At 35.0% G+C, this 21,511-nt stretch overlaps 2 protein-coding genes across 3 annotated transcripts in view; one reads left to right on the top strand and one right to left on the bottom strand.

The window, feature by feature from the left end:
• The window catches only part of LOC140324176 (store-operated calcium entry regulator STIMATE-like), a 41,615-nt gene extending 26,956 nt beyond the window's left edge, over positions 1-14,659 (top strand). Inside the window, exons 5-9 of one of the 2 annotated variants that reach the window (XR_011919503.1) lie at positions 2,213-2,325; positions 4,933-5,016; positions 6,241-6,366; positions 9,503-9,709; positions 11,935-14,659. Coding sequence is in view for 1 of the 2 variants with exons in the window: in XM_072401831.1 (XP_072257932.1) it covers positions 2,213-2,325; positions 4,933-5,016; positions 6,241-6,366; positions 9,503-9,541 (362 nt within the window). In the remaining variant the exon portion in view is untranslated. Of the gene's footprint in view, positions 1-2,212; positions 2,326-4,932; positions 5,017-6,240; positions 6,367-9,502; positions 10,526-11,934 lie in introns of those variants that run through there. The other variant, XM_072401831.1, reaches the window with a different exon arrangement.
• Positions 14,647-21,511, bottom strand: part of ITIH5 (inter-alpha-trypsin inhibitor heavy chain 5) — a 40,481-nt gene continuing 33,616 nt past the window's right edge. The window contains exons 13-14 of the mRNA XM_072399055.1: positions 21,018-21,395; positions 14,647-19,450 (exon numbers count right to left, since the gene is read on the bottom strand). Coding sequence (XP_072255156.1) covers positions 19,170-19,450; positions 21,018-21,395 — 659 coding nt within the window. The 3' untranslated portion in view covers positions 14,647-19,169. The remainder of the gene's footprint in view (positions 19,451-21,017; positions 21,396-21,511) is intronic.

The raw sequence follows: 21,511 nt of genomic DNA, 5'->3' as shown, positions 1-21,511 counted from the left end.
TCCCTGTGTACATTTCACTCACATGGTTGTTGCCAGATAGATTCTTCACTGTACGGGTATTTGATCTTTTATAGAGCTTTAATAAAACTATGTAGAGAGTTGTCATGACCTGTAATTGTGCTGTAAATAATAAGGTCAGGTGAATTGTCATCCACAGTGATCATAACAAATGGGGCCTTTTTTTTTATTGCAGGTAGGTTGTTTTAGTACATTTGTATCCCTTGCATACATATATGCATAAATACACCTTGGCTCAATTATTTGAGGAACCTCTGCTTGACATGATTATGCTAAAGTGTGTAGATTATCTTTAAAATGAGTAGTAATGACATCCTGCTAAAATGATGCAAACAACCCGCAGTAGGAAGGGTCATCTTAAGACAGTTGCCCCCTTCCCTAACCACAGCTATGAGATTGATTAATAACATGGGTGCACATGTCCGTAAGTAGGTTTTAAAGGTATATCTGTCCAAAAATGTTATAATAAAGTTGCACAGTTGCTGTTCCCAACCACAAAAAAGCATTAATCGGTGCAAGAAATGACCGCAGGGATTCCACCATCTACAGGGACAATCAGCCACATAACAAGCACCAGCACTCAAGCAGTAAAATGAAAACCAGGGCATTTATTATCACTATATATAGTTACATAATCTGGGTGCTCTTCTTGCAGCAGTAAGGAAAACCCTAAAGAAGGGGTCATCTCTTCCCAAAATGTTGGCTGCAGTGTGAACTAATCCTGCATGTTACTGCTTTTAAGTGCTGGTGATTCCGTCTGACTACTTGTTCAGGGTTAATGGCTTGCGCCCCCCTTTTACTCTGTTTTGTGATCAGTTGAAAAAAATACTACTTAGGGTAACACTAAACAAAATGTAAAAGCTAAATAAGACTCATCTATGTCATCAATGGCAGCAGTAGTAATCCCAAGCATTATTGTCAGAACCAGCAACTCTTGGAAAATATCTTGCTGAGCAATAGCAGAAATAACTGTCAGGCCAGATATTATAACCCTTAGCTAGTGATAGGGCCGCCATGATAACCTCTATCAGAGTTAGACTAGAGGAGCAAGCCAAGAAAGCACTGTAATTCAGCTATAATGATATATTGTTAGAACCTTTGTTTTATTCTTTAAAAAATAAATATCATAATTCTGATTTGCGTCCATCTTTAATTTAAACCTTATAGCATATATTGCTGCCTTTAGCCTATGGTATGTGTTCTCTTTATATATGATCCTCTAATACAACATGTAACCAAAAAATATGGATTGTGTTTTTAAGAGTATTTATTTAAAAAAAAAATCTCTTGGGATTAAAACATATATAAAAACATTCTCATAGCAGTCCTTCTTGGAAAAGGTTGTAGATGTATTTACCACAGAATCTAGTCCATTTCTAGCTGTCAACATTCTAGCTTCTGATATAAAAATTAAAGTTTTGATTGGAGGTGTAAAAGAAATGCTTTAATTTTTACTTTTACCTTTCCCATTGTATAATACCAACTCTGGTTTACATCACAAATCTTATTGTCTAAATCTACCCATTTAGGATGCATCCTTCATCCTTCCATCTTCATCCTTCCCAATGTATTAATTATTATTTTATATGAAGTGGTTTGTCAGTGGTCAAAGGTGATTTCAAAGTTGCATTTCTGTAATTCTATTTTTTATGGTTGTTGAATTCAGTGTTTGAATCTCTGGATTTAAACTTGACTCCTTTTATAATTTATTGTACATTTTGTTATATTTCCTGTTGCTTTACTTTTACTCCTCTGTATATTAAACTCAATGTAACTAGCCTTAATTTATCGCAAACTCATTTTAATGTAAACTGTGTATTAAGTGGATTTCCCCTATAAAAAAAGAAAGATGAGATGAGAACAATTAGAATAGATAAGTCTATGTCCCCACTGAGGAGACTGACCTTGAGAATAAAAACTACATTTCCCAAATAATGACAAGGCATTAATCCAAACATGGACGAAGTTAAAACCATTCCCACTCTAATAAAGTTTAAGAAAAATAGGTTTGGCTGGAGTTCCACTTTAAACAATGTTTGCTTTTTCAGAATTCTTTTTTCAGTAGAGCTGTTTATGTTTTATTTCGATCTGTTTTAAACTCGATCTGTATAGCATTACAGGTTTGACATGATTCTACAATAGACCTAGTATTAAAGTAACTTTCACTCTGACTTGCAATGCATTTATTTTTTAGGAGACCCACCACAGGCAGCTGCATGGCTCGGGCAATGTGTGGTTTATCTCTTAATAATGATTGTGGAGAAGACCGCAGTAAGCCTCGTCCTCCTCATTCCGGGATGGACAAAGGTAAACAAGAACAAGAAAGATATATATTTGTCATCCTTTTATCTCTACAGTAAGCAGAAGAATCAATGAAATGTATATAAATAGTAACATGTATTTTCTTTATAGGGTTAAGCCAGTGATTCTGTGCAGATATAAATACATGTACATCACTGGGTTCTATTAAAAGAAAGCTCTGCTTTCTATAGAAGTCGCCTTAGTAAGACTTGTCTGTGACTAGTTCCATTTTATATTATAATACATTTTATTTATGTAGTTGGCGATTTGTCACAGATATTATAACACCCTTGTATAAATGTAATTTGTAATAGAAATGAAATTATATCAAAGTATTTTGGCATACTTACCCTGTTATCCCCTACATTTTCAGTGCTATATTTACATTCGCTGACAAATAATTGTTTCTAGATACACATCTTGTTTGTATAGTAAAAATCTTCTCAAAGCAAATGCTTCAAAGTCCAAAGAGACCCCAGAATAAACACAGCAAATTCTCAGTCCAGTCATGCCTGTTAGTGAAAAATATGGAAATTATCTTTGGAACCGGACTTAACAAATTCATAGAACCCAGCTTTGTTTGGCTGTAACACTGCACAGCCAGGACCTCTCATGCTTTTTAGCTTCCTGTTAATACAGTGAGAATCTAAAGTGATCACTGCCTACTTCCTGTGACTACAAGGCCTACCCCTGCTTATATAACACATGCTTGCCTTTGTAATGTAGAGCTATCAGGAAATGTAGTTTGGCATCTATTGTGCATCCTATGTTTTCTTCCAATTGGGTGTCATATACATGCATCTGATGAGGTGTCCATCTGGTCGAATTCAGAGATGAAACGAAATTGGATGCAATGTAGTGTGTTAGAAAATTTTGCTCATAATTTAGATGTTAGTCTGTTCACCACTGTTTGATAGCAATCAGGTTATTAAGGGAATACAGGTAGTCCCCAGGTTAAGGACATCCAACATATGGAAGCCTTCTAGATACGAACAGGGCTTCCCTGTTCCCTGTGTGCAGAACGGAGGCTTGGAGGGGTCGGTTTGCATGACTTGTAGAATAAATCTTTTGCTAAACACAGCCGAGGTTGTGGATGATCTTGGAGAGGCTCTTTCCGCAGCTTCTTGTAATTCTTTAATGACCAAAACAAACTCTGCAAGTGTTTCTTTTTTCAGAGAATCAAAGCACAGCTTGCAGAAATTATTGAATGTCTAGGCTCCATAACAATTTTTTTTTTTGCTTTGTTTGTGATTAACTCACAGTGAGGACTTTATACAGTAACTGACACAAAGCCGCCTTATAATATGTTGAGACAAACATCCGTCCTAATTGCATTTATCAAAATAATGTACATGTTCTGACTTCCATACAAATTTACCTTAAGAACAAACCTACAGTCCCTATCTCATATGTTACCCAGGTAGTACCTGTACAGTGTTTGCTTTGTTCGGTTTTGAGTTTAATTTTTTTTTTTAAGTTTAATAGTTAATTGTGTGTGAGTGTATGTGTTTATACACACAATATAGTTGTGGAAGAAGGGACCTACCTGTAAGAATGAGAAGGCAGGTCTGTGAATATGGAAGTTCATCTTCTCTTCGGTCACTGGTCCTGCAACGACACACTTTCCTTTGCGGTGCACAGCTTCTATCAGTGTAGCCCTAGTTTTTCTGTTTTTTGCATTTATCATATTACTGAAAACAATTTAGCATCTGAATTTGTTCTATATTAGCAGAAGCATTTAAGTCTTTAATGAAAATGGAGATTAAGTAGTGCAAATATTGCATGCCATGAAGTGCAGCCACCCCATTTTAATCTACAGGGTCTCTGCTTTCAGAAAATATAATGTTTTGGAAGTAAAAGTACAGTGTTTGACTGCTCTAAAAGCAAAAATACGGTCAAATACGGAGAGGTATCTATACTGGTGGTAGTGAACTGATTTAAAGCAATGCCACATAAAGGTATCTTTACCATTATCCACACTTTGCAGAAATATATTATAAAACAAAACCTCCAATGTTTTTCTGGTATGAAGTATACAGAAGTCAATGTTTTGAGAGTGCTATAATTGCTTCCTCTCATGAAAGTGTGTAGTAGTTAATGTTTTAGGACACATGAAGTGTTACTGTTAACTTCTAAAGAATCTCCTGTGGTAACTACATAAAAGTTTTACAGAATTTTTTGCTGTAAGTACTTTCCTCCACTTGATCACCTGGCCCTGCATTATGTCCTAACATCTCCCAGATTAACTTGTCTTTTCCTCTTTTGAGTGCATCAAATTCAGTAAACCCAACCCTGTTAGTGAGTACATTTTTCCAGTATTTTATTTTTAAATTATAGCAATCCTATTATAGTGTGGTGTTCTACATGTAAGAAGCTTGGGGCCACTTAAAAACTTAATGTGCAGCAGATGTCTATGAACTGGTTTTCTGTATATGTGATCCTGATTGTCTGCAGTAAATGTGTCCTCATTCTCCATTCTACTGTGTAATGTGTTATTATATCTCCATTTTAACGTTCCAATAACTATGTGCGGACCCTGGCTGGGAAAGCTCTGAAGTGACAGGTCTGTTTGTACAGAGTATATCCCTCTCTCTTTGTGTTTTCTCTGTGCAGCTTCAGGAAATTCTGCTGGACTACATTCCAAATCCCAAGCTGGAGCTCGTCCTGGTAATGCTGGTGGTGCCTTTTATAGTCAATGTGAGTACAGCGCTTGTAATGGCAAAACGCTGCCCTTATCAGGACGATTCTGTCTTAAGTTTTTTTACCATGGGAATAGTTTGAGCAGCATTTATCCAGGAACAAAACATGGTATACTAGTAAACATAATATACTATGCTATACCCCAAAGTACCTTAGTCAGATTATAATTACCTCTGATTCTTTAATATCTTATACATCAGAAGTAATAGCTAGTATTTTACACGTTTAGATATAACATTTTGGTGTGGATAATTTCTTGCCACGCTTTAAACTATGGCCAAATTGAAAGTTTCTGGAATCATTGCCTTGTGCTTTAATTACCCATGTGTCTTCAGGTTATAGTATAGAAAAAAGGCCACAATAATGTAGTCACTGAGCACAAAAGTCTTTTCAGTTGTACAACCCTTCTACTTGAAAGCTGCAATACTTTTCAAGCAGTATATGTGGCCAATAAAATGCACATCCTCTATGGGTCAAATATAAATATGTTTGTAAAATTTTGAATACGAAATGTTTTTATTTTTATAATTTGTATAACAAAAACTGTAAAGAACCATAATGTGCTTGAATTAACAATACTGCCACAGTGTTCCAGGTCATATGGGTAAAATTAATTCTTCTATACCTCTTAGTGCTCTTAGTACCTCTAGTCTTAGACTTGAAGCTAAACTCCAACTCCTCCAGTGAATCTTCTGTTGGACGGTTAAAAGCCAGAATGAGGTTTGTGAATCAGTGAAGCTGAGTGATCCAGCAAACCTGGAATGGATCAGGCCCAGGACTCAAAACATTTGCTAGCAAATGGCAAATAGCTTTGAGGAAATCTATTCCAGGTTTGCTAGATCACCCAGCTTTACTGATGAAAGTGTATCCTCTCCAGCCTTAGAGAGCTTTAATAAATCAATTTACCAAGGCCCAATGAGGGGGACGGTAAATTTGCTAGCAGCTGGGCAGAATGTAAAGCCCCAAAGTTTACCACCAAGGGAGGTGGCAGAGAAACCAAGTAGGACCTTAAGGAGCACAATGTGCCTGTACTTTGGTACACTTAAAAAATAAACTCAAAGCAAACCTTAAATATAACACAACTTACCAGTCTTTAGATATATTGGCTCCATCAGTTATATTTTTCAGACATTTTTCCTTTTTTTGTATATACAATTTTTGGTAAATATAATTCAGAATATAAGTCAGAAGGCTGAAATTCTCTGCTTAATTTCTTTTTAGGCTATAATGTTTTGGGTGGTGGACAGCCTAATTATGAGGAAATACAAGAGAAGGAATGAGGATCAACCTTGTGAGAACAGCACAGACGCAAATAGTTTACCAACAATAAAGGATGATGAAAGCCAGGTGAGAGATAAAATGCTTGGGGACATTGTTCCAGCATCACGATTATCTAATGTAAATCAGGAACACTGTGCACAAATTCAGCAACTGAGAAAATTGTTCATAGAAACTTACACATAGATAAAAAAAAAACAGTCAAAAATATGGAAACTGGATTCCAAAAAGAAAATGATCAGGTACATTTAATATTGAGCACTGTCAATGTACAACAAGTTGACTTTACCGACATGTGTTGTATATTAATTCTACATACATGGATACATCCTTGTTTTAGGGCACTGATGATATGGCATTATTCTGATCTACACTCCAGACAGGACATTAATGTGGTCCCCTAGGCAGTATAGCAATAAAGCTTCCACTTTATGTAGTTCCATTTCCATTTAGTTCCACTTTAAGGGTATTGCACTGCTGAACCTTTTCATCTTGTACAATAACTGTTACACACAAAAAAACATTCATAGCAGGAACACGTTTCATAGACCTGCTTGCTTACTAATGCACAAGTTTCTAAACTGTGTTTAGCTTAGTTTTAATGGCTTATCTGGTTGTATAACAGCTGTAAACAGGTGCTGGTATGCCAGACAGCCAAGAAACAATGAGTCACTAATATGCATGTTGCAGCCTGAAAGACTTTTTACTTATTACCAGTCCACTAAAATTTCATTATAATATTGTAATAAGATGCATTTCAACACATTTTGTTGTGCCAAGCCTCACCAGTGTAAGGAAATGCTTGGAGGACTGGTGTGCCTCTCTTCCAGTTTTTCTTTTGCTTCTCCAAAATGAACACATAAAGGATAAGCACATACAAAACCTACAATCAAATATAATACTGAAGACTCCAAATCCATTTCTACTATGAAATTACAGAGCACAGTAGGTTATGCACTAGTTTTATTCTTCCTTAGCCCAGTATTCCTTGTTTGCCTGTGGATATAAGACATTATGTTTGACAAGTACATTTGATATAAGAAATAGAAATAAAAAGGCAACAGGGAATGTTTTTTTTTTTATCTACCCAAGTTTCCATTAAGCCCTAAAACCTGGGAGCTCTATGTTGCAAAGTGCAGTTTCCTTACTTGAATCTAAACCTTAGGCAAGCTGTGTGGCTTCCTTCGTTGGAGCAATCCTATAGATATTTATATTTAGACTGAGCATTCCAAGATTAAGAGACGCCCTGTCTCTCATATAAAATGTGCATAGCTTTAACTCTTTGTGCCAGGCATACCATCAGTTATGGTTTATGTTAGCATTGCTTTGAGCTTTTGAAGTGTAACATTTTGATTTATGCTATAAAACATTTGGAATTATCAGTCATTTTTTATTAGATTATCTATGTTCCAGAACAAAAAACCTAACATTTGTATATTTACCTGGGACAATTGTAAAATGCATTATTTGCTTTATTTTATTATTTGATCAGAAGAAGGCTTTTTAAATTTAACATTTGTACTTTGTTCTGACATTTTGGGATCTGATCTATAGGATCTATAATGAACACAATTTTCATGGTTCCTTGTAAGGTATCCAATGGGTGCTTTAGTTTGCTTCAAAATTTCAGAAACATCGTTTTTGGTTCATTGGCTTTTCCAAGGGCAGCCCAGTGTTGGTGTGACTACAAATATAACAAGGACAATACAGTTGACAATCAAAAACCCGGCAACCTCCTTCCTGAGGTGCGCCAGATTTTCGAAAATTCCAGATTTTTTTTTTTTATACTTACCTTCACACAGACCAGTCTTCCTCTTGCAGCACCGCGGACATGTGGCACAGTTCCAGGGAGCAGGAAGCAGAGACGTGTCGTGTATTTAGTTTAGCAAGCAAGACCTTACTGCTGTTTCTGCAGAACAGCACCATGAAAACATTGGTGGCCAAACAGTGTACTGCAGTCCCTGTATTGAAAATGATATGAAATTCATGCAGGGACACTAAAGGATCCGGATTTTCAATTGTCAACTGTACATTGTTAGCTTTTTTGGGTGAAGGAGTGACTATAGAGGATTATACTTATTACAGCAATGTATAATTTATTGGCCAAATAAAATATAGTATCTATAAAAAAAAAAAAAACAATTCACAATCCATAAAAAAATCAACTAGTGTGCAGTTTTATACATACAATGAACCCTTGTCTTTTAGTGAACGCCAATTAAAGCCTTTCCCACATGAAGCAAAAGTGACATTTTTCTAGTCTTTTGATGTAACTTGCTCTTCTATATTCTAAGACAAGTCATGCAACATTTTGTAAAAAAAATTCTAAATCCAACACTGTGGACTTGTCAAGTTTTGTTACTGAATTTTTCTGTTATCATAGAACTTTTTCTTTTCATTTAACAATGACTCTTCTCATGTTCAGTGTTTGCTTGTTACCATGGTTCATAGAATTTCAGGATGCTCTATCTCCCAGTATACTGCATGTCTCTCTGTTTTCATCTGCATTTCATAATGATCTCATCTTTCCATAAATCACACCCAGCTGCCATTGGGATGGTCACAGTTCAAGCTTCACTGATGTATTATATTCAACATTCTGATTAATTAAAGTAGGCCTATCATGAAAAGCAAAACTGATCAGTCCTACAGTTGTATAGAGCTCTGCAAACAAACATACGGGCACCATAATAGGAGCTAGATTACAGTACTAGCAGCAATTTACACATATTTAATATTTGCTTAGCCTTAATATGCTTAATGAGCCATAGAACCTGTGTGTGCACAGAATGTCAGTCCTGGTTAGGAATAGGTAAGTTAGGTGAGCTACAATGGTCATCCAGAGAGACAACACACGTCAGACTTTTTTTGTAGCAAAGATTAGCCTAAGAAACAAAAGATTAAGTGTATGGCTACAACATTACACCAAATATATATTTAATAATACCTTAGTCCACAAAGTCACAAGACAGAAGCTGCATTCAGCTTTATTAGCACCAGACTGTCCACTAAGGACATTCTGTTCTTTTAGTTCTTCTGCCCCTGCCCTCTCCTGCTCATGGTTATAGGAAATTGTAGGGGGTCTATGCCATGTTTTACCACTATGCCCACTACTAGCCTCATTTTTAAACAAATGCTTTTATATATAAAAATATTTATTTTTTAATCTGCCTGACTTTTCTATCCTCTTGGTTTTATGTTACAGGCTTTGCTTGGTTCTTCACCTGTCCGGTTATACTGTTAAGGCGGTCTTTGTTAAACGGTGCTCCTGAAGACTGTAATACGTCCAGGCTGCTGCTGTAGAATGTAATACACTTCAATCTTCCTACAGAGTGAAGCAGCTTAATTTATATACTGTGTTATAATGTTGTAGCCTGTGAAAGCGTTTTGCTGTTTAGGTCTATTAAGCAAGGTAGGTACAAACACTTATGAGTCTGTTTGTAAAGTAGTAATTCTGAAATTCGCTGAAACTCTGGTGGAGAATCTTTCAGGTCAATGTGTTTCAATGGCTGTCACTGATTCTCCACCAGGGCATGTTTCAGATTCACTGCTTTATAAATAGACCTGTTAGTGTATAACCAATATATTTATTTTTACCTTTGCTAAGTTTACAAATTGACTAAACCTGTGTGGGGAATATATTGCTCGTTGTGTTCTTACTATGGAGATTTGCCTGTTTGGAGATATTTCCTTTTCACTTCCTATCACTTGGACAAGAAGAGATCGTAATTCTCCCTTATAAGTCACAGGCAGCAATAAAATACTGGCAGTGTTAAATCTTACCCACTTTATTCAAAACACATATAATAACATGTTTGGCTGGAAAAACCACCTTTACTTGTTGATTATTGCAATCTTTACATTTCCGTGTTTGCTGTCACCATCTGGTATCTATCAGGAAAATTGCACTGGATAGTTACTATTATTTCAATCACAAAGGTCTTCTTTTATTAATGCCTTATGACCCAAAATGACAGTAAAAACTTGTGCGATCTTGTAATGTATCTGAAGTTTTCCAACAACCAGATAACATGTAATATATAATTATTATGAAGTCTATGTTGGTATTTTTAAGAGTTTTTGCCCTTTGTTTAAAGGATTATGTGCAGAAAATGTTTATTTTTTCTTATAGAATTTTTCTGTTTCCACTCCAGGCAAGATTGCCTTTTTTTCTGTTGTAATGGTTTTCCTGTTAGGGAAATAAAATCTGATTGTTATTGAGCAAGAATTTGAGTAGTTTTAGTAGTAAGTAATTTTTTTAATACTTATACTGGATGTAAGGTGGTATATGTTCTTTGGTATATGGTATTCTTTAGAATACTGTAATATATTTAAATTTCAACACATTTATAAAAATATTTTTAAAAATCCATTTAAACAATTGGGAAAAACCTCACATTTACATATACACAATGAATGATTAGTTTACATATACACAACTAAAAGTAATACACGATTCACTTTCTGCTGTGTTCTAAAATCTCTATAAATTTTCAACCGTAAGCATCATTCCATAGGCCATATGCCACTCATGAGAGTAGGTTGCTCATTGTGACTAACTTTTTGTTGCTCTTCTAACCATTTTTAATGTAACCCATGACATTTTCATAAACCAATCCAACTCCAATTTCTGGGCCAACAAGTGGAGCATGTTCACTTTGCAAAGTGAAGTCTAAATTCACTTTGCAGATGTAAACATTTTTTAAAAACAGAATTTTTGCCAAAGTCAAACTATCTTCACTTCTTTCCCCTAATTAGGTTCAGAGCTTAGTAAATTGGGCAAGGCTGTGCAGACATTATCATTCATGAGCAAAAATTGTGTCTTCTTTTCTTGGACATCTTTGCGTTTCTCTTTAAAGTGAATTTTTATTTCACCTCACTTTACAGAAAGAACATGCTCTACTTCTACTTCTTTATTAAATCAACCCTGTTAGCTGCTGCACTTTCTTAATAGAAAAACCTTAGGGGTCTCCTTAAAAAAAGTTTCCCACAAAATTCTTACAATTTTTACCTGAGATTCACACATTTTCTAACCTGATTTTATTGGAAAAATGTGTGAACCTAGTGTGAAAACATTTATAAACAGATTCCTTATTTGTCAGAGGGTTTTAGGTGCATTTTGTATTAAATGTTTTTATGTAAAATATGAATTTAAAAAAATAAAATTGACCCAAACCATTATAGTCTCTTGTCAAGTGGCCTGGGTATTTTTTAGTGTCCTTAGTGTTGAGCTCTTTTATAATTGATAATTTTCTAAAGCTGTAGCATGTTAACTTTCTTCAGCAGAAACTAACTGAAACTTCCAAAACGTTTCCTAAAGATCACATGATTGAATATAAACAATTCCATTCAATACAAAAATGGCTTGTTACAGTTCCCACTTTCACATATCAACAGCATTTGAAGAGTTAATCGTTGCAGCTTGACATATTAGATCCCTATCATTTGCTTGTCTGGTGAAGAATTTAATAAAAAGAAAATATGAGGTAAAGACAGACTGCCTGAATCATTCTCCCTGGTTCAATGAACCGGAGGCACTTGGCACAAAAGAAGTTGCACTTTTACCTATTGTTCATTTTCTAAGCAGAATAAATCATTGGTCCCATTTGAACACTGAACACTGTTGTCTTTTAACAGGCAAGTCAAATGACAGCTCCAACATTATCCAGTTGACTTGGGCTAGAAAAGCATAAAAAAGAAAGGCGAACATTTTCCTAACATTTAGACCACAGATATTCACTCATAGGTGAAATGTGGGCAGATATAATCTTCACAGTGTCATCTGGGAAGCCAACCTTCTTGCTAAAGATACAGGTAAAACATGCTTACACAACTGGGGTGTCCAGGTGGTTGACAGTCAGTTTATCAGCAGATATGGATGGTCCTTGCTTCCAACATAAATGGTTCCTTCCTCCAGGAAATGGATTGCTGCTCACTACATTATTTAAAGTTTTACATTTTTTTAAATAGGAAATTATGTCACCATAGGAGGGGTTTTAACAAATGTTTTTAAACAATATATTGATCTTGAACACATTTTGTTATGTAATTACTTACTTAAAGGAAACCTTGAACGCTGTATAGGTAATACAACACTTAACCATCTTGCTTTTTAAATGATTACTTTCCTATAATCATTATCTAAACCCACTATACTAATTACTATATTACTATACTAATTATCATTTGCCTTTTTTTCTGCAAAAGGTTTTGAAAACGAGACTCCTCAGAAGCTGTTTTTCTTTTGGGTTAAAATTATATATTTTTGAAGTGGTCAGACACTCATTTTTGTGTTTTCTTCATATTCCTAATTCTATTTAACCTGTTCTTTATCAGTCATCTGTTCTCCCCAAATATTGAAGTTTACAATCTCCTGAACTCATCATCCACTGATAGGTAATTCCTATTTTCAACATAGCAAAACAAAGCATATTTACTCCCCTAAAGATTTTTTTAGGATCTGCATGACTAAAACTCATCAGTACTGTCATCTCCTGGGGAAGGACACATTGCATGATTTGCTCTGTGTTTATGACAAGCCGTTATTAATGATATTGTGGACAGCAGGACATGTTTTACATGGGAGATAAAGTAGACCACTCTAACGGCATTGATATTATTTCTAAGGTATTCATATGAATATTTGATATGGACGAAACCAAAATTTTTTACACACTGAATACAAGTTTTTGTTACCATTTTTTTCTAGAAAAAAGTACAATTTTTGCTAATAGTGGTCATAGCCCCTATGGTCTTCTTACTTTTTAAAATGAATCTATGTAAACCTTTCTGTATAGGTGTTTACAGCAGAACTACACCCACTGATCTATGGTTTCTCAATACCAATTTCCTCTTAACCAAACCTACAAGCCATGAAATGGTTGTTGCCATAGCTAATCATTGTGCAGAACCAAGACAACTTCAAATCTTGACGGAGCTTTAGATGGTGCCATGCTCCACTGTGAAGGATAGAAGGGTTATTTCTGTTTGAGAACACAAATGAATGGGGTATTTAAATAAATTCGGGAATTTCTGTTTTGTTTATGTTCCCTAGGAAACCACGCAGGATTGTATTGTTAATTTTACCTCTGAGCAAGAATATTGTACTATTTTTAAAGTGTCAAAATTGTTTGTATGGGATTTAACCATTTCGTGCTCTATACACAATGAAAGAAAAAAGTTTTGACCTTAAATATACATTAAAATAAACTCCAGGCAGGTACTAAAACTCAGTTTATTCCTGTTATGTATCTGAGTGTTTTTTGAAATTTTGCCTCCTGTAATTTCCTGTATGGTAGGGAATGGATAAGGGACTGGTAGCATGCGGTATATCTTAGACTTTTGTCAGGAATATAGCTATAGATGTGGGGCTTTTATGATTGATTGGAGTATACTATTTAACATTTATATTGTGCATATATATTAGAGTAAGAATAAGCTGCCAATATATTACATATTTCAGTTTATGTGTATACTTAATGGACCAAAGCAAATTTTAAATTGCCCCCAGGGGCCTGTTAATTTGACTCAGTATTGAAGATAACAAAGTAATATACAGTACAGTGGGTACAGAAAGAATTATACAACTGTAAAAATGTTTTGTCTGCTTTTTTTATTTCAGGCAAAGCAACAAAATTAGAATATAAAATTCTATTTTGGACCCACTGAACATTGCGGATGGGGGACAAAACCTAGACTATAGAATTTGAATGTAACCTGTAGTTTATTATTTAAGCCATATCAGCATTTCTTAATCTTTTGAACATTGAGGGAACAGGTGAAATATCTTTCAGGTCTTTAGGGAACTCCTGCTATATCCACAGGTACAGTGTGGTGGTCAGTGTGGAGAATGCCTCTTACATTGCTGGCCAGTGGGAAGAATGTCACCCATTCCAGATAGCCAAAAAGATCATTGGTATTAGTTAAATTGACCTCGGAGAAATTGCTCAATTTTTCTATATTTATCACTTTTAAAGTATCACCAACATTTTCTGGTTCCGAATTCCATGTTATGGGAAAAAATAACCAAAGAAATAAAAATAAATCAGTGTTGATAAAAAGACAAAAGCCCTGATTTATGAAAGCTTTCCAAAGCTGGGGAGAATACACTTTCAGAAGTGAAGCTGCGTGATCCAGAAAACATGGAATGGATATTTTTTATATCATTTGCTATTTGCTAGCAAATGTCTTGAATCCTGGACCAGATCCATTCCAGGTTTGCTGGATTACCCAGCCTCAATGATGAAAGTGTATTCTCTCCAGCCTTGGAGAGCTCAGGCCTTTGTCTTTTTAGTGTCGAAGTGTTCACAAAGTCTCAAAGTGTTGACAAAATGGCCAAAGCAGACGGAATCACTTTAGGCAAAGCTGCAGTTTATTTTTTTAATTTTGTAAAATAACATTTAGAAATGTATCTCTGTTCAAATATTTTTAGTACAGTCATGAAAAACAAAAAAAATATATATTTTATAATTCCTAAATCGCAAATTACATGTCAAAACAAATCTTTGGTATTTCAGAAAATTAAACAATCATTTGTAATGAATCTTACGTAAAATAACTCATACATCAGTGCATCTATGTTCTGTTTTCTTTAAACAAAACTTGAATTTTAGAACTTCAGTGTCTTGTTTAGAAAAAAAATAAATGCTGGTTAAATAAATATCTTTTGTTTTTGCCTCCATTTATTTAAATCCTAGATCATTTAACACAAAGAGAGTCAGGAAATGTCCAACTCAGGAACATCAAGTGTCAACATGCCAATGCTCTATAGCCAGGCTGTAGTTTACAAGTCTTGTTGGGACAGTCATAATATCTAGAGATTTATACAAAAGAACAATATACAGGGGTGCCTCTAAAGAATGTTAGTCATAAAGAAGTGGCATCACAAATAAAATGAAACCATGGGCATTATATCTCAGGAGAGACTTTAAAGAATCTCTACTAACAAACACCGCGCCACATTTATTAAAGCTGTCTTAGACTGGAGCGGATACGCATTTCAGCAGTGAACCTGGGTGATCCAAAAAAACCTGAAATAGTTCTGGCTCAGGATTAAAAACATTTGCAAGCAACTGATTTTAAGAAATCCATCACCAGGTTTGCTGATGAAAGTCTGGCCTTGAACAGCTTTAATATATCAAGCTCATCCCCAATATGGGTTGGGGTTATCCCAGTCAGATGTGGTCCATTTTTCTCTTCACACTGTTCTCATTTTTCACTTTTTCTTTGCTCTTTCCTTCCTGTTCTGTTCCTTAATTCTTTTCTTTACTATGTGCTTTTATACTCTTTCTTTGTTTAGCAGAAACCTAATTTCAAAACTACGTGTTGTAAGCCTCAAAATATTTTGAAAAGAAAATGTCTACCATTCAGTAAAAGCACCAGACTAAGTCACATTTGGACATTATGGTACACTCGGACCATTTAAATGGTACTGTCCATTGTATCAAAGAAATATTTTTAGCAAAAACAATGTTATATTGAGCAAAGGAGTATTATTGATTGTGCAGACCAACAATAAACAAAAAACTTCATTTTTCCTAAACTATAGTTTTTTTTGGAGCTACAAATTTCCAGAGGTTGCAAAAGGCAAAGCAAAATTACCAGTTTTATTGTTTGTACAGTTTTAAAGTTTGGTTCTGTGCCCTCTTACCCTGCTTCCCTAGGCACAGGCTCATTTTTGACATAATGGTTAAATAAAGCTGATATAGGTAATCTTTCTCTGTATCAACACATAATCCTCAAATCACATTTAGACAGTAAAAGAGATGTGTAAAAACCACTTCCTAACAATTGGTGTCCTTGGAAGTACCCCTGTATCTTTAGGTTTTTTGTGAGTTTTGAGGCTTTATAGATTCGGGCTGCCTTGAATTGTTATCCCATAAGGATATATTGTTGATATTGTATGTGGAAGATATTTGCTCCCTCATTCAGAATGTTAGAATTCCTGATCCACATCTGTTTCCCTGGGAATGTGGCTCTAAATTTATTCCAGCATTTTAAATCCGCTTGATAACCAATGGACTGGCATTATCAGACTGAGAAGTTAGCAGTGGAAGCCTTCATATATAATTATCTTAATTATTAAAAATCATTACTTTATCAATTAAAATGTTCACAGGCACTCATTTAGTTTTGATTGATTCCACTGCCTACCTGTAGTCTACCATCAATGTCTACAAGCGAAAAGTGGGAATAAAGTATCTTTGGATTGTGACTTTCCGGGGTCATCTGGAGATCAGGTACACTGTAAACTTGTTTAGCTGACCTTAAAGCAAGGAACCAGTATGCCGACACTAATAAACTCTATGCATAAGGTATACATTTTAAGATTTCTTTGGATTTTATTTTAAAGATTCAAATGTTTCTAGCATATTTGCATTGGTATTCCTAGATTTCTTACTTATACTGGCCAATGTTTGTAATTACAAAACCATACCTAAAAATGTATAACAATATTTGAAATCTAAGCACGATACTTAAGTGGGCACGCACTCTTCATGTAATGTTGACTATCAACACCACATTCCAACACTCTTAGTGGGTGGTCAGTATGTCTTACTGGATTACAATAAAAAGTTGTATATCTTCGCCTAGACACCGCATGGATAATAATTCCTGTTTTTACTAGTGCGATTGAATGAAGAGGTGACATCTTTATACACCCGCACCTCTTGGAGCTGGCTGGTAATCCTATGTGTTTCTGGGCAAGTAGAGCTGCCAGAGCCAGAGGACCTGCAGGGGTACTGTGTTTTCAGTATAAAGTAATAAAAAAATCTAGCTAGCCAACATTTAAAAATAATTAAAACCCAAAGGTTTGCCTGTCAAAGTCAGGTTATTTCACATTGGAAACTGAACAGCCTATAGATCAATGATGCTAGGCCCCACACCATGTTCCTTAAGCAGCCCTTAGGGTCCTGCAGACAATGTTCTCTGATGCTTTCTTAAACAGTTTATAAAAATGTGTCTATAGACTGACATTAGGTAAATAAATGGTTAGGTTTATTTCTTTAACACTATACTATTTTCTGTACATTCCATTCTTTTTCACTATTTTTCAGAAAAAAAGTGTAAAAGTGTAAAATGTAAAAAGTGTGAACGTTGAAGAAAGAGTTTCTTAATAGCAATGATTCCTAGTAAACCTATGTAATGTGTCTCCAACCTATGACACTCCTTAAGAATTTCTCCAGTTTCCATTAACTCATTTAACATGTTCATAGTTCCGAACCATTGTCTGTTGCATGTCTGCAGTCTATGACGCCTTTCAGTGGCATTACATTTACTGAAAAAGCATGTGCAACCCTTTGCTTAATTCAGGGGTTGCATTTCTTTCCAAAGTAAGCTGGCACCACTATTATAGTTCATATTTAAAAAGTGATGGTATAGCCCCAAAAATTTTCTATCACTTCACGCATCATAAAAGTATATTAGGGCAAATCATTGTGCATAATATATCTTTTAAACCAGCTTTATCATGTTCTAAAATCATTTAGTCAATGCTATTTTTACATTTTATTAAAAAAGCCTGTTTATAATAGCACCGATGACAGAGAGAATAAATGTATGAAACAAGATTTTTAAAGTTATAGAAAGATTTTACTGATATTAACAGCATGGTGACAGGGTCTCTTCATGGATTATTATATCAATACTCCTACATGTTCAACTGGGAGATGCATCTGGGTATTACAATAGTTATTACATTTAATAGATGAAATTATAGATTATTTAACAGGGGAATGATCATGGATAGGGTGTAGATTAGGGTGCAATATCAGATAGTAAAAAAACTTAAAAACCAAGGAAATCTGCACCACCGGTGGCTGCATTCATTTCAGAGTACATGCTGGGGATGGTTGGGTCGCATCCAACAACCTTGGCACAAAAAATTACTAATTTTGTTTTGTTATATTTTGTATGTAATAGGAAGGTCAGAAAACATGAGATAACTGTTATGAAAATATTATATTTTGGTGTTATGTATGTATATATGCATGTAGTTTGACTGAGTGAAGTAATAGATATCCTTACCATGCTTGTCATGAGATTTTGTAAGCTATGTCTTATTTTGCTGACTTATTTTAGGACATATACAGTATATGGATGTGCGTAATATGTAGTAAAAAGGAGTGTCAGTGCTTGCAATTTAAATACTAATTTACACTAAATTAACATGAAAAATACATAGGCATCCAAGTACTATATATTTACCGCATCGCATACTGCACATCACATAATGAAACATGAAATCTGATGAATAACAATACTACTTTGGAACCTTTCATTTGCACCAAACAGAAGCACCCCAGGGAGCACACTATTATCTCAAGTCATGAAAAGATTTCTCTGTACCTCACAAGAATTTCCTATCTCTTTGATCCTATCTCTTTGATAAAGAAATCTATGGGGTCCTCATTTGCAAAGTGAAAATAAAGACAGGTACAGATCCAATTAAGGTGAAGGAAAGATTGACTTTTCTTTAGCCCAGTAGTCTTCAATCTAAACTCTTCTGAAGAGAGCATATTATAGACAAGTGTAAAGTTAGTAAATCAAACAGTTTGATAACCGATGCATCCTTTGGTGGGACCGATTGAAAAATAGTACACACATGGTAAAAATACAATTTTATATAAAATGTACTTCTGTTATAGATATATCTATGTGCTGATAAGAATGTATAAAACTATGACATCGCAGGAAATATAGATATATGTCCATCTAAAATAATTTCCAAGAAAAGTTGGCACAGCCATCTACTGTGACCCAATGTCCAAATATTGATATACTGTACTATACCAAATACATCTGTTGAGGTCCTCTTCTTTTAGTTTTCGCACATATGGTATAGGCGGAATGTTTCTTATGCTATTCTTGTTCTAAACATCATTTGTTATTAAATCCTTACCACAGTCAAAGAGATGAGGCAACAAATAATCCTGATATACCCCATCGATCAGTTTCTCTGCATTATTCTTTGCAAACCAGCAATCCACCTGGTGAAGTCCATTGTATAATTTTCTCTGCTTTCTGATTACAGGGACTGAACGATTTCTAACCTTCAGTATGTTAACAACTTGTGAGGTTTGGTTTGCTGCATGACCATTGTTTGTGCTCAGTGGCACCTGTGTGACTTTAACTTCATTGTACAGGAACTGACCTATTGAAGAAAAATCAAAACATATGGATTTACAGTCATTCTTCTGGGTATTAATTGATATCTCAGTGAAGTACATAATCCTAATTGTATTAAAAAATATCTTTCAGCTACATCACAGTATTCATTTCTAACCCTTTACTTCGTCAACTATTCCCCTTATATAGGCTACTAAACTTCAGAAGTCTTATGTATCAGTTAGGAATTGAGATGAGTTCTCCACCGCTATCATTTAGATTTGAACTTTCAGCACTGTTCTGTAATTTTCAGTCCTCAGGCTGAATATGGTAATAAAATTTCCTATGCCATGCTATCCAATTGGAAATCATCTTTCATGGTTTTGATCGTAATAGACCTTTGTATAATCATCCAGTGGACATCAGAGGATTTTCGCTAGAAGCAATCTAGTGATGCCTTCCAGTGACAGATAAACAAACGATTGTGGTGCACATCGCTGTTATGTTGTATGGGGGGGGGTGGATGAGCAAACAGCACCCTGTTGTATCCTTCTCCATAGGAATGCACAGTGGTTGTTCTCAATTGGTTGTTCATGAATCCGTCATGGCTGATGACTATATGAAATGTGTACATAGCTTAAGTTGACATCAGTAGACTTTTCATGCCCCTGCAACATCATCGTTATTATTTACTCTACTTTTTAACATAAACTTAGGCCTATATAAGGTAATTACAGTACTTACCTGCTAATAAATGAAACAATATAGAAAAAATCAGCTACATAAATTTAAATACAAAACTTCATTTACTTTCACCTCATTAACTAACCAACAACTGCCACATCCCTATAAATATCACATGGAAAAAACAACAAGAAAGCCCATAGGACTTTAACGGCAGTAAAAAAAATCCAATTTAACTAATCAAATCTAAATGATAGCGGTAGGGAACTCATTTCAATTCCTAAATGATACTTAAGACTTTTAAAGTTTAGTAGCCTATATAAGGGGAATAGATGACAAGGTAAAGGATTAGAAATGAATACTGTCGTGACCAGGGGGGATCTAGCAAATTGATTATTCCCAATGTGCTTCTTTACAGTAGATACTGTATATGCTGTTTAAATATGTATATTCAACTAAATGTTATATATGGGTTCTTCAGATCTCCTGAGGAGATCTATAATTCTCTAGATCTTCAGCGAAACGCGTTGACAATAATCTATTTGCTAGGGCCCCCCTGGTCATCTGGAGTTTACCTCATTGGATGGGAGAACCTAGTTTTTGTCAAAGGTCCCGGTGCATATATACATACCCTAGGATGGCCATGGTTTTATGTCTATGTTTTTTACTGTTTAGAGAATAAATTTTAATTTTTTCTGTGATGTTTTAATAATAATAATTTTTTTTTTATGTAAACCCACAGATGACACGATTCATTACTGCAGTTAAAGTGCCATGGGCTTTCTTGTTTTCTGTTTTTTCCATAAAGGTAAATACAATAGTGTTATAATAGATCATATAAGTCTTAATGAAGTGCATATAATTTGTTTCTTCTGTGGAATATACATTTATGTTTATTACTATTTTTTTGTCAGAACAATCAAACCTACCTAAAAGTCCATGGGAATTTGGGGACAATCCTTTACTATTAGAAATGTAAAATCCCAAGTGGTTTCTTTGATATGGAGCTGGGTTCTTGTAGAGATGGACCAAGATCACAAAGGTAATTGTTTCGTGAATGGTCACAGTGACATTGGATTTAGCAGTAACGGAAACCAAAAGGTCATCACTCTTCACTGTGGCAGTCTTGTCACATGCCAGGATGAGCCGATCCTTGCTGTCTAGGATCACCTTTGTGGGAGTGATTTCTAGATAAGTGCGCTTTGGTTTGTTGATGATTATAGTGATTTTGCTAAAGTAGGTCCTTTGTTTCTTATGTCCATTAGGAGGAGCTGGAGCACCAATTAGTTGTCCATTAACAGTCACACCTTGAAAATATAACAATTATTAAATTTAATTGCAAGTACACAAAATCAGAAACTGTCAGGGTTGAAACCTTCCCGGAAATCGTTGTGGAGGAAACAAAGTGGGCTTGTTAGAGCTT

This window comes from Pyxicephalus adspersus, chromosome 2, assembly GCF_032062135.1.
Source record: "Pyxicephalus adspersus chromosome 2, UCB_Pads_2.0, whole genome shotgun sequence".
In the NCBI taxonomy this organism is placed as follows: domain Eukaryota; kingdom Metazoa; phylum Chordata; class Amphibia; order Anura; family Pyxicephalidae; genus Pyxicephalus; species Pyxicephalus adspersus.
Note: the sequence above shows the minus strand (reverse complement) of the source record. Positions and strands in the feature narration are given on the sequence as shown.